The sequence below is a fragment of the Zootoca vivipara genome, chromosome 11 (assembly GCF_963506605.1).
Source record: "Zootoca vivipara chromosome 11, rZooViv1.1, whole genome shotgun sequence".
Lineage (NCBI taxonomy): Eukaryota > Metazoa > Chordata > Lepidosauria > Squamata > Lacertidae > Zootoca > Zootoca vivipara.
The window spans coordinates 60927276-60940762 of NC_083286.1; the positions used below are offsets into that span (position 1 = coordinate 60927276).

The window sequence follows — 13487 nt, forward strand, 5'->3', positions numbered from 1 at the left end:
GGCGGGCACTGTTTCCAAGGGCCAGCCACGTGACTTCCCATCTGCCGCTACCCGCAGATTGTGATTGGGCTGAGGACGGTGGTGACTGAAAGATTGGCAGGCCTGTCGCGCAATGGGGCCCTTTGAGTACGATCTCTGGTGAGGGAAATTTCCTTCCCATTCGGGCTGCCTCGAGGTGAGGGAAGCGATCACGGTTGGGCAAGTTGGAGAAGCTCCAGTCAGCGCTCGCTTGGCCGGCCTGGAAGAGGCCGCGCGCCTGTCCCCGCTCCCCTGAGCTGCTCCTTTTCCTGCTTCACGTAATCAGACTATTTCTTCAATACCTTAAGAAATAATAACAACCTGACATAACCTGGTTATTTAAGAATAAACAGTCCTAATGATTCTATATTATTATTATTCGTATTATTATTATTATTATTATTATTATTATTATTATTATTATTATTATTATTATTTATACCCTGCCCATCTGGCTGGGTTTCCTCAGCCACTCTGTGCGGCTTCCAACAAAATATTAAAATACAATGGTCAGTTAAACATTAAAAGGTTCCCTAAACTGGGCTGCCTTCAGATGTCTTCTAATTCTCCGCACAATCTGGTGAATTATTAGCAATAACTCATCAAGATCTCGTGCTTCATATATCAGTAACAACAGCACTGCATTCTCATGTTTCATTAATTTGCAGTTATTCACCTAAAAGTTGTTATTTGCTCAATATTTTAATCCTGTAAGGAGATAATAGAAAAATTTACGATGGGATGGAAGGTTTGCAGGCTTCATATCTTAATGACTGCTTTTTTTCTCCACAGAATTTTGTTATATACTCAAATAATAGCAATGCTATTGTTAATAATCACAGCAATGTTGTTAATAGATATCTTAATTATGGTAATATTGTTGATCGTAGAATTGTAGGATTGGACGGAACCACAAGCGTCATCTAGGCCCACCCCCTGCAATGCAATAATCTTTTGCCAAATGTGGGGCTTGAACCCACGATCCTGTGATTAAGAGTCTCATGCTGTACTGACGAGTACACTGCAAAGTAATATTATCAGTATCTTAATTGCAGTAATACCGATAATAATCACAGTAAGATTGCCATTAATACCGTATCTTAATTACAATAACAATTTAAACGATTACAATATTATTGGTATTGGGAATCTTAATTGCAATTATATTGTTAATAAATACAGTGGTGCCTCGCTAGATGAATTTAATTCGTTCCACGGGTCTTTTCTTATAACGAAAAAATTCGTCTAGCGAGTCCCATAGGAATGCATTGAATTTTTTTCGCATTGTTTTTTGCCCATAGGAACGCATTAATTGAATTTCAATGCATTCCTATGGGAAACCGCGATTCGCTAGACGAATTTTCATTCGTCTAGCGAGGCAACCTCCGCTCGAAAAATCCTTTCGTTAAGCGGAAATTTCGTTAAGCAGGGCATTCGTTAAGCGAGGCACCACTGTATGTTAACATCTTTACTACAGTAACAACAACAGAGGGTAAAATTTGATGTTGTGCTTTTGCGATTGTTCCACCAGCGCAAATATTTCTGCTTTCCAAATGCCAGGATCTCCCCTCTCCTCCTGCTGCTGACCTTCTGAGGGGGTCTCTCAACCCTCAATAGTGCATTTGGGGGAGGAGGGAAGCCCAGTTGGGCTAGTGGGAGAACTTGCACTGGCTTCTGCTAGTGCACAGGCTTAGGATCCCACCCAAAGAGTCATGTAACACCTTGACTAACTGATGTTGTTACGGCATAAGCTTTTGCAGATTACACTTCATCAGATGCATAATGTATACATTAGGGTTGCCATATTTCAAGAAGTAAAAATCAGTTGTGCCCCAAAGTTGTTGAGCTTTTTTTTTGTACTTGTCACCAACACCTGGGCCTGAACCTGAGCCTCCAGTGCACTTTTTTTTAAAAAAGGACTTTTAAAGGTTTAAAATGAAAGAAATCCCCTGGGTGGCTAGCCCCCCCCCCAATATACTTCTTAATTTCACTATTAATTTACTACTTCTGAATTGTATTTCAGTTCAACAATTACTTTGATAAAATACATATTTTGTTATGTGCAAATAGCTTTAGATACCTATTAGGTCCATAAATGACCATATAGCATATATTCAACACAAAAAACAGTGACAATTTGTTGTTGACAAAGGACAGCTGGACATATAAAGGGCCCCATTACCTTCAGTAGCTTAGGGCCTCATCAAACCTAAATCCGGTCCTGGTCTTGGGAATATCAATCAGTGATATCAGAGGTAAATAAATTGGAGACCAGTGATAAGTCAGTAAACTAACAGTGAATGTCCAAGGTTAATAGTGTAATTATAATCCCCTGTACTTCTCTGGTTTTCATTTCCTTTTGACCCCACTTTGAAATTCACATACACAACCCTCCCAACAATGTAGGTATGCCTGCCTTCAACTCAGTATAGCACTTCCTGGATCTGATTAAGTGAGCTGTTTATGCCATGTTAAAAGTTATTAATGTATTCAAGGTGTCACAAGACTGATGTTTTGGCTGCAGCAGACTCGCTCGCCTAACCCTCTGATCTAAAATTGTTCAGTAATCATGATTTGCCGTCATAGTTTTAATGCAGCTTGAGGTGGAAGCAGCATGGATTGATTGCGACCAAGGGAATTTAAAGCAGCAAAGTGAAGGAGGGGGACAGAATTAAAATACATAAAAATACTGACTTTAAAAGACACTATTTTTCCATCAGGACTGCTCCAGCCTGGTGCCCAGAGAATGATGCATGATATGCTAATTCACATGCTTGTTAGGGATGTTGTTGTTTAGTCGTTTAGTCGTGTCCGACTCTTCGTGACCCCACAAAGATTAGGTGATTAGGGATAATCACCTAAAAAACATAAATTGCAAGACTGCCAATCTTGCCTAACATTTTTGTTGTTGCCTGTATCTGTTCATTGTTACTAATGAAGCCCAATCCAAATAAGACTGAGGCACTCTTAAGTGGGTGGTTTCCTAGACTGGATTGATGGGAAATGGCCCGCTCTTGAAGTAGTGGGTACCGGTATGTAGCTTGGGAATGCTTCTGGATCCATTGCTGTCGCTTGAGGCTCAAGTGGCCTCAGTGGCAAGGAGTGCCTTCCATCAGCTTTGGCTAGTAGCCCAGCTGTGCCCCTACTTGGACAGGGACAGCCTGTTATTTTTGCTCTGGTAATCTCTAGTTTAGATTACTGCAGCACGTTATAAGTGGGGCTGCCTCTGAAGATGCTTTGAAAATTTCAACTCATGCAGATTTTGGCAACCAGGCTGTTCACCGGGACAAGATGGGGTTTTTTTTTCATTGATCCTGGCTCAACTGCACTAGCTGCCAATTAGCTGGTTTTGACACAAAGCCTTAAAACAGTTCAGGATTGCCTCGAGGACCCATATGAACTGACCCAGACTCTGTGATCATCATCTGAGGCAGGGGTTCCCAACAAAATTTTCTCGAGGACCCCTCATCGAGCCGCTATTGTGACAAGGACCCCCATTAATTCCTAATCCTAAAATTAAAAAGTGAGAGCCAAATTAAGAGTCTTTTTATAAGAGTCCAGGGAGGAGGGAGGGGAATGGAGAAGACAGGGTACCTGCGCAGTAGCGCACAAATGAAGCCGACGCGCGCAAATCATCTTGGGGAGGTGAGCGTTAGTAGAATGCGCGCGCTGCCTCTTTGCAAAACAGTAGTGTTTGTAAAGCGCCACCTAACGGCATACAGCAGAACTACTGCCTCATCTAATTCTAGTTTTGCGCTAGACTCTGCTCATGCAGGAAGCGGCCAAAACAAAAAATCTGTTATCATACGAAATATATTTAATATATTTTTTATTCTAATAGCATCTTGCAGACCCCTCTGGCATAGCTCACGGACCCCTGGGGGTCCGCGGACCACCTGTTGGGAACCACTGATCTGAGGCATTTCTTTGTGTGCCTCCTCCAAGAGAGGTGGAGGATGGCAACACTAGAATGGGGCTTTTCTGCAGTAGCTCCCCATTTGTGGAATGCTCTCCCCAGTGATGCTTACCTGGCCCCTTCATTATATATCTTTAGGCTCCAGGCAAAAACATTTCTCTGTAACCAGGCCTTGGGCTGATTAATATTCTATGACCTTTTAAATATGTTTGTGGGAGGGGTGTTATTGGTTTGTTTTTGTTTTATAATGCATTTTGTGTTCTCATTTTGTATTTTTATGTTGTGAACCGCCTGTGCTCTTTGGATGATATACAAATTTAATAAATAAAAATCTTCCATGGAAAAATAAAGCACTGGAAGGGTTTCCACCCCAGTGGGATAAATTATATTGGACTTGTGGGGTACAGCTGCCAACTCCAGTGTCCCTGAATACGCCAGATCCTCCTGCTCCAATCAGCATTTCTGCATTTGAGTAGGAAGTTATTTAGGAGAATTCTTAGAAGAACTTAGAAGCCCCCACCCCAAAATCAGGAACCCTGTGAAATTAGGAAGATTCTTAAAAACGATCGGCTAAGCACTCAAAAGCAGACTTCCCCAACCTTGTGCCCTCCAGATGTTTTGGACTACAACTCTCATGGCTAATGATCAGATATGGAGTTTTGCAGTGACCCACAGGTCTAGCCTCTCCAGACCCACCCAACCTTACTTTGGCTCACTGTAGGACTATCCCCACCACGAGTTTGCACTTACTAATACCTCTCATTTGTACTTGTTCTGGATAGGACAATCATGTCATTGAGGGCATGTGGCTTGATTATCTTCAGGAAGCTGCGTGACACATCATCTGCTTCTGCTGCTGGGAACAACATTGAGTACCTTCTCCTGCAGACATCCTATGGGTCTCATCACTGGACCCCCCCGAAAGGTGTGTGTCATAAGCTTTTATTGTATCTAGCAACTTCAGAGAGATACTTCAGGGCTGTCAACTGATCAAGGAATTAAATCATCTGTATTTTAAGACAAGTGCATGCTTTTCTTGTATTTTGCAAGTGAATAATAATAATGTACAGTGGTACCTCGACTTACGAACGACTCAACAACCGAATTTTTCGACTTACAAATGGGGGTAATGGCCGCGCGCTTACGAATGTCTTGACATCCGAAAAAACCGCAGCGGTTTTAGATAGGGATTTTCCGACTTACAATTTTTTAGATAGGGTTGCTTTGACTTAGGAATTTTTCTGTTTTCAATGCATTCCTATGGGAAATCGCGTTTCCAATGGCTTTTTTCGACTTGCGAATTTTTCAACTTACAAAGATGCCTTCGGAACGGATTAAATTTGTAAGTCGAGACACCACTGTAGTTGACATAGTGTGATGCATGCCATTCCACTGTGACTTTATTTTATTTTTTTAAACATAATTTTTATTGATTTTACAAATTACAAAAGATGGTACATACATATACACCTTTTCCACCTTCTTCCCACCCCCCTCCATGGGTCCTCCCCTGCCACAGAAGTATCCCACGCAGGTGAACAGTCAGAAGTGGTCCATTTTATGATTGGGTTTCTGTCCTCCTCCCCCTCCCCTGCCCCCGAAGCCCCCCCTGCCACCAGGGAGCTCCAGTGAACCAGGGCAGTACGCAGGAGTTCATCCATCCAACCATCTATTGTCATACCAAAAAAAAAAGAAAATACAAAAAGAGAAAAAGAGAAAAAAGAGAAGAAAAAAAAAGACAAAAAGGAAAAAAGACAAAAAAAAAATTCATCATAATTGTTAAATTCATAATTGTTAAACCATATTTTGTGGGCTTCCCCACCCTCCCCCCTTCCCCGGTTTTCCTCCCTTATTTATCATCTTCAACAGTTTCATAGTTCATATTTTATAACATACACCTTTATATCTTGTACCACTTTTAAACTAACTATTATCATTTTCGCCTATTGTCCAATCACTGAGAAATCAAACTCCCATTTTTTCTTCCCGTGCCTAATTTTTACCCCTCTATAGGCCTCCATATTTTCACCTTTTTCCAGAATCAATTCACTTTTTAAACCTATAATTATTCCCAAACTAACCTTACACCCCCCCGAGTACTGGCTCCACCCCACCAATCCAGCAAGTTCCATAGTCAGCAGTCCAGTTATAGTCCTATTAACCCATCCTTACAATCACAACTTCACTTTCCCTTCACCCCACCCCCTGTTTACAGTCTTTTGCCATCCAGGCCTCCATATCAGACCCCTGAGCTTCTTCTCTTCTCTGCTTAATTTTTCCTTCTTCCCTGTGGTCATTCTGGAGTTCCAGTAAGTCCAATCGTGCCCCCCTCGAAGGGGAGGCACTCCATCCAACTTTTTGTAGAGTAAAATCATCATTTTTTTCGTGATGGGCTTCATTTTGTGTTAAGTCATCACAGTCCTCATCATTGTCATTCTCACATTCGTCTTCTTCAGTTTCAAAAGCTTCATCTTCTAAGAAATCATATTCTGCCATCATCATCTGGAATTGTTGCTGTAACACTTGCCGTTGTGTCTCCTCTTGACATAGTTCTATTCTTGCTTCCCACATTAAGGTCAAAACAGTCCGCTGAAACTCAGGCGGGTACCTTTTTGTTGACATAGTTCAGTCCTGTCAAGGTCAAAACTTGTCACATGGGGTGGAATATAATCGCAGTCTATTTTCTCGACTCCATTTTAACAAGCTGGCTGCATTCTTAAAAATAAAGTTCGAACTCACATTTCAAAAGTATATAAACCAAAAAAGAATTTCCAAAAAGTCCAGAGATAAAGATAGAAATAGAATTTAACTATAAATCCTGATCAACTCACTGGATTGTCTGGGCTGCCGGCTCCCGAGGAACAGAAAGGTCTTTCTTAGTCTTAACTTCTTTCTGCAGGGCAATCACAACCACAGTCTCTCTCCCCTTTTACCCTGCATTTAGGGGAGATTCTCTTTGATGCCTTTGAGGAATCCTTTTAAGTTGAAATCTTCTGTTTACGGCTTCGGGTTTCTGTTTACTGTCTCTTATGTTACCGTAGGGGGGGGTGTGGCTTCCTCTTTTCCCCTCTCTCCCAGGTCCAAATTGTTGCCTTAATTTACATTCCAAAGAATCCAAATTACTCACAGTCTATTCATTTGCTGAATGTTCTTTGAAGAATTGGCCACCTCCACTTCCCAGACTCGCAGCTTCGCACTCTCAGAGCAGCAATGTCAGCCTGTCCGCCGCGGTTCACCTCCTCGCTCTCGGGGGCTTAAACAAAGCCGATCCGGGGAGGAGAGAGCCCGCTTTTGGCGCCGCCAGGCAAAATCTGTCCCCAAAAAGCTCGATTTGGGGCTTTTAAGGAGGTTTCGCTTCGCTGGAACGATTCCCTCCACCTCTGAAGCGCCGAGGTCCGCTCCGCTGTGCGGACCCCCGTCTGAGCAAGATGGCGTGGTCAACCGGAAGCCCATTCCACTGTGGCTTTAGAAGTCCTTTTCCATTGACTCTTGAGTCTTCTTTGGACTGTTGCTTCCTGGAAACTGCTCTTGGAGTCACTGTGTTACAAATAAGACTCCTTGGCTGGCTGTTTATGATATTTCAGGGCAGGAGATCTGGCTTAGGCATTATTTATGTTGCCTTTGTTTTTCTTAGACCCCATGTGGTTTGCTCTGTTTATATTTCTGTCCATAATATATCTGTGTGAAAGCAAAGGCTGACTTTTCTCAGGGAATGCTAAAGCCAGCTTGAAAATAGGCTTTATTTATACCTGACTGAAAATGGGATCTTTGTGTTAGAAATAATGGTGTAGCTGGCAAGGATAGCCGCCTTCCCCAGATGTGCTTTTCCCCACGTTCAGCTCACTTTTAGAGCAGGTCAATACCTGGTTTTCAACACCACGATATATCACAAGCTAAACATCACAATACCCTGATATATAACAGTGTCTGAAATATGGATAGAGCTGTGCAGAGGCACTGGCTAACTTTAAGGTTTTTCTCATATTGTGATTTTTGCATAGCAATCCCACACATCCTATATAATAATGTCCAAGTTGTCCCTGCGTCCAAGCTGTCCCGTGTGTCCCTGGGTCACTGCGCATGTGCCCCAGGGATACAGGGATTGGACAGCAGAGACTGCGCGCGCACTCTCCCCCCCCTCCGCCTCCTCCAACCGCCGCTCCCGCCGGACACCGCCTCACTGCAGGGCACGTCAGGGAAGCGAGGGTGGAGGCCGGCGAAAGCCTCCTCACAACCCTCCCTGGCCGTGAGGAGCGGCGGTTGGAGGAGGCAGGGGGAGGAAGAGTGCGCGCGTCCTTCCTGTCGGCGGCTGGGGGAGAGGAACGGAGGAGGAGAACGCAGCGCATTCTCCTCCTCCGTTCCTGTCCCCCTGCCGCCGACAGCAAGGACAGGTCCCAGGGTTCGGAGAAGCGCTGCGCAAGCGCTTCTCCGAATCGTGGGATGTCTTCTTCCTGTCGGCGGCTGCGGGAGAGGAACGGAGGAGGAGAACGCAGCGCTTTCTCCTCCTCCGTTCCTGTCCCCCTGCCGCCGACAGCAAAGACAGGTCCCAGGGTTCGGAGAAGCGCTGCACAAGCGCTTCTCCGAACCCCAGGATGTTCTAGCGCCCGTTATTAAACGGGCTGAAATACACTAGTTCATAATATATTGCTAGGTAAAAAAAATTGATACTAATATCTTGATACAGACTTCAAACTGGTTTTGGATATATCGATATATTGCCCAGCCCTACTCACTTTCCTCAAAATAACCTAAGGGTGCAAGTGTAGCATTTTCCTTTATTTTATGGCAGTGATACTGTACTCCTGTTTTTGCACTGGTGACCATTTGCAAACCTTAAACTCAGGGGGGACTAATCTATGGCCCTTCAGATGTTGCCAAACTACAACTCTTATCATTTCTGACTCTTGGTCATCCTGGTGGGGCTTTTAAGAGTTGGGAGTCCAAGATGGCTGCAAGTTGACCATCACTGCCTTACTATCTATCGATCTATCTAATCCAGGGGTCAGCAACCTTTTTCAGCCGTGGGCCGGTCCACCGTCCCTCAGACCATGTGGTGGGCTGGACTATATATATATTGGGGGTGGGGTGGGGGATGAACGAATTCCTATGCCCCACAAATAACCCAGAGGTGCATTTTAAATAAAAGCACACATTCTACTCATGTAAAAACACCAGGCAGGCCCCACAAATGCATTTTAAATAAAAGGACACATTCTATTCATATAAAAACAAGCTGATTCCTGGACCGTCTGGTGGGCCGGATTGAGAAGGCAATTGGGCCGCATCCGGACCAAGGGCCTTAGATTGCCTACCCCGATTTAATCCATCAATCTATCTATTTGTTAGTTGCTTTATCTTGCTCATGGCAACCCAAAGTGACTTACAACCAAAGAAACAGACAAAACATCCCACGTAAATACATTAAATCCAAGAGGGGGGAAAATACCATACATTAAAAACATCTTGCCCACTTCTAAAAGGCCACAGCTTACCGTGTTTCCCACATTTTAAGACACCGTCTTATATTTATTTTACCCAAGAAAACAAGCCTATGGCTTATTTTCGGGGGGTGTCTTTTTTAAAAAAAAAAAAATACTGTACACGTTGCTGCTGCTGGGTCCCACGGACTCAGGGCTCAGGACGTGCAGCAAGCCTCCTTCTCCTTCTGCCACGTTGCTGCTGCTGGAGGCGGCCTGCCGGGTTGGCGCCCAGCTGCGCTGGCACTGGGCATCGGAGAGAGCAGGAGACTGATCAGCCACTGCGGCATCGCGCTGCCAGAGACTCGCAGCCACTGAGGAGCTCGCGGCACTGGGGCTTGAGGGCGGCTCTCGCCTTGCCGCCCTTTCTCCCGCTCCAGGGGGAGACACGGCTTCCATCCCCCGTTGCCAAGGAAATGGCCCAGGGGAGAGACGCCAGAGCGGAGGGGCCGCCCGGCTGTTGCCACCGCCGAAAACGGCAATGCTTAGGGCCGCCTCCTCCTCGCGCGAGATGAAGTAAGGCCCCTCGAGCGGTCCAGGGCTCGCTTCCGAATGCGCAGGGATAGGGCTGCGCCATTAAACTGCTTGCAAACTCCTTGGAAAAAAGAAACGTGTCCTGCAGAGCCCAGATCAAGGAGGTGGCCTGCGGGGTTGTCGCCGCTCAGCACCGCGCAGAGCGCCGGATTAAGGAGCTGGTCTGCAGAGTCGGTGCCCAGCAGCGCGGCGCTGGATTGGGGAGGCGGTGCTTCGTGCGGAGCTGCTGGGCGCCGACCCTGCAGACCGGCTCCTCGATCCGGTGGCCTGCCGGGTCGGCGCCCAGAAGCACCGCCCAGAGCACCGGATCGAGGAGCCGGTCTGCAGGGTCGGTGCCCAGCAGCTCCGCACGAAGCACCGCCTCCCCAATCCAGCGCCGCGCTGCTGGGCGCCGACTCTGCAGACCGGCTCCTTAATCCGGCGCTCTGCGCGGTGCTGAGCGGCGACAACCCCGCAGGCCACCTCCTTGATCTGGGCTCTGCAGGACACGTTTCTTTTTTCCAAGGAGTTTGCAAGCAGTTTAATGGCGCAGCCCTATCCCTGCGCATTCGGAAGCGAGCCCTGGACCGCTCGAGGGGCCTTACTTCATCTCGCGCGAGGAGGAGGCGGCCCTAAGCATTGCCGTTTTCGGCGGTGGCAACAGCCGGGCGGCACCTCCGCTCTGGCGTCTCTCCCCTGGGCCATTTCCTTGGCAACGGGGGATGGAAGCCGCGTCTCCCCCGGGAGCGGGAGAAAGGGCGGCAAGGCGAGAGCCGCCCTCAAGCCCCAGTGCCGCGAGCTCCTCAGTGGCTGCGAGTCTCTGGCAGCGCGATGCCGCAGTGGCTGATCAGTCTCCTGCTCTCTCCCATGCCCAGCGCTGGCAGGCGGCGGCATGGCTTATTTTCAGGGTATGGCTTAAATTTTACAAAAGCTTTCAAATCCTGCCATGGCTTATATTATGACTACGTCTTAAAAAGGGGGAAACACGGTATGTGCTGCTAGCTAATGGTTCAGTGAATAAATTGCTTAGATCTGACACACCTTAAATACTGTCTCTTTACAGTACTTGTGACCCATTAGGCCTTTGCTGTGTCAGTTGCAGACAGCAAGTGTGTGAAAAGGAAATGGTGGGCCTGCAGAAAGTCCCTGTTCTTTATTTATAGCATGCTTGGGGATTTTTATAAACGGTGATGCAAAGCCTCCACCCTCTAGTTAGGGTGCACTTTCTCTCTGCACATGCAGCAAAGTTGAATGCCTTTTGGAAGTATTGTCAGATATGGAAGGCAGAGTGCATGCTTTTCACACAGAACCATCCTAGCCTCAATCCCCAGAATCTCCCATTTCAAAAAAGCATCAGGTAGCAAGTGCTGGGAAAGAGCCTGGAGAGCCATTTCTGACTGTCAAAGTAGAAAAGAATTGAGCTGGATTGGCAGATAGTCTGGTCTGGTGCAAGGCAGCTTCCTCTGTTTAGACTGGCCTTTGGTGCTCAGATTTAAATTCGAAAAGTGTTAATTTAGAATGGTTCTGACTTTGCTTGCTACCTGTCCAAAGCCCTGAGGATGAGGTGGGCTGTAACTAAATATGTTGGAGACACATTAAATGCAGCCACCTCCGCAGTAAAGCATGGTGACATTTGGAGCCAACCACAAAAACACTGTGACAACATAAAAAGTACTCTAGAACCAAGTGTCAGGAGAAGATAAAAAGCAGAGCCCCTTGTTTTCGCTTTCCTGAAAATTCTGCTTTCCTTTCCTCGTGTCAGGCCACGTTGATCCTGGGGAAGATGACTTGCAGACTGCCCTCCGGGAGACGCAGGAGGAGGCTGGGCTGGACTCCACTCAGTTCACCATCCTTGATGGGTTTAAAAAGGAGCTGAACTACACTGTGGACGGCAAAGCCAAAACTGTCATCTACTGGCTGGCTGAATTGAAGGACAACAACACAGAGGTCAAGCTCTCATCGGAGCACCAGGCCTTTAGCTGGCTGACCCTCAATGAGGCTTGCAGGCTTTCAGGGTTCAAGGATATGCAAGGTGCCTTTAGGGAGGCACACAGCTTTCTCTGCTCCAAAGGTTGAATGCTCCAGGGGATGCAGGAGTGGGTTTTTGGTTTTTTTTAGCTGAAAGTTTAACTGATGATTCCATAAAAATAAAAGAAAATACTAGGGGGGGAAATGCAAAATTTTTAAATATGCACTTTAATTATGTCAAGCTACTTAAAGCATGGATGCTTCCACCCCACCCCAGATTCTTAGAGAGGGATGTTTAGCATGAGCAGAATTCAAAAACAGCCTCTATTAAGTTTTATGCTAAGCCTTTATACTGGGCATCGACAATTGGCGAAACAGGGTCTGGATGCAACCTACAGTTTGTGGTGCTCAGTGATGTTCATGGAGGAGAGGTTTATCAAGAACTGTTAGCCACGCTAACTGAGTAGCAGGTTCAGAGGCAGGCAGCAAATAGTAGAGAGAGACATGTTTGTCAACGTTGTGGCTGCTTGTGAGCTTCCTAGAGACATTTGTGTGTCATTGTTGGAAACAGAATGCTGGTCTAGATGGACCTTTGGTCTGATCCAGCAAGGCAGATTCTTATGCATTTGTATAGACTTGCAGCAGCAGGGACAAATTAGGCACACATGAGAAACCCACCCTCTGCCCTCACAGGCTGAAGTCCTGCAAGGGCCACAAGCAGCTTGCCCATATGTGATATAGTGTTCACGTGGGCAAATCCTAACCATTTTCCAGACCCTCAAATCCTTGTCTTAATGCCTTTGTGGGCTTCCATTGTTGCCTTTGAGCCAGGGCTTGTATTGTGGCTGGAGTCTCATGTTAGGGCCAGGGTTCAAATCCTCACTCAGGCATAAAGCTTGCTGGGTGTGACGTTGGGCCACTCACTGCGTCTCAGCCTAACCTACCCCACAGGGATGTGGTGAGGATAAAATGGGAAAGGAAAGAACCACATATGCCACCTTGGAACTCCTTGAAGGGAAGAAGGCAGGATATAAAAATAATAAAATACGTGTCGGCATGAACACGCTGCTACACCCCCTCCCCCCCTTCTGACAAAGCATAGAAGCTCAAGAGCATACTAACGCTCCTGTGTTTGGCACATAGGTCCTCTCAGCACCAATGCCGTACCATTGCTACTGCATACAGGTAGGTAGCCGTGTTGGTCTGGATCGAAGTAAAATAAAAAAAATTCCTTCAGTAGCACCTTAAAGACCAACTAAGTTTTTATTTTGGTATGAGCTTTCGTGTGCATGCACACTTCTTCAGATGGTATCTGAAGAAGTGTGCATGCACACGAAAGCTCATCCTATATAATAATGTCCATGTTGTCCCTGCGTCCAGTTGTCCCGTGTGTCCCTGGGGTACTGCGCATGTACCCCAGAGACACGGGGATTGGACGGAGGGACAACGGCCAACCGCCGCTCCGCCAACCGCCGCTCCGAAGCCCAGTCTCATGCTGGAGGTGCGGGGCGAGGCGGCGGGGGAAAGAAGCGCTCCCCCCGGCAGCCTTGCCGCGCACCTCCGGCATGGGACGGCGCTTCCTCGGCCGAAGCGGC

The 13487-nt window shown here is 46.6% G+C and overlaps 1 protein-coding gene across 2 annotated transcripts; it reads left to right on the plus strand.

Annotated features, from left to right (window-relative positions):
* The first annotated feature begins 167 nt into the window (after positions 1 to 167).
* Positions 168 to 13382, plus strand: NUDT2 (nudix hydrolase 2). 2 transcript variants are annotated; one of them, XM_035100972.2, is made up of 3 exons: positions 168 to 296; positions 4717 to 4859; positions 11687 to 13382. In XM_035100972.2, exons 2-3 carry the CDS (start codon positions 4724 to 4726, stop codon positions 11998 to 12000), a joined length of 450 nt encoding a protein of 149 aa, XP_034956863.2. In that variant the 5' UTR covers positions 168 to 296; positions 4717 to 4723; the 3' UTR covers positions 12001 to 13382. The 2 variants fall into 2 exon arrangements, with proteins under 2 accessions (XP_034956863.2, XP_060136375.1); XM_060280392.1 differs by lacking the exon at positions 168 to 296 and adding an exon at positions 458 to 1046.
* The last annotated feature ends 105 nt before the right edge of the window (positions 13383 to 13487 follow it).

Bases quoted from the DNA above. Each gene is read 5' to 3' on its own strand.
- NUDT2 (XM_035100972.2), top strand. From the start codon at position 4,724: ATGTCATTGAGGGCATGTGGCTTGATTATCTTCAGGAAGCTGCGTGAC. The intron at 4,860-11,686 runs GTGTGTGTCATA...TCCTCGTGTCAG, and splicing joins TCACTGGACCCCCCCGAAAG to GCCACGTTGATCCTGGGGAA.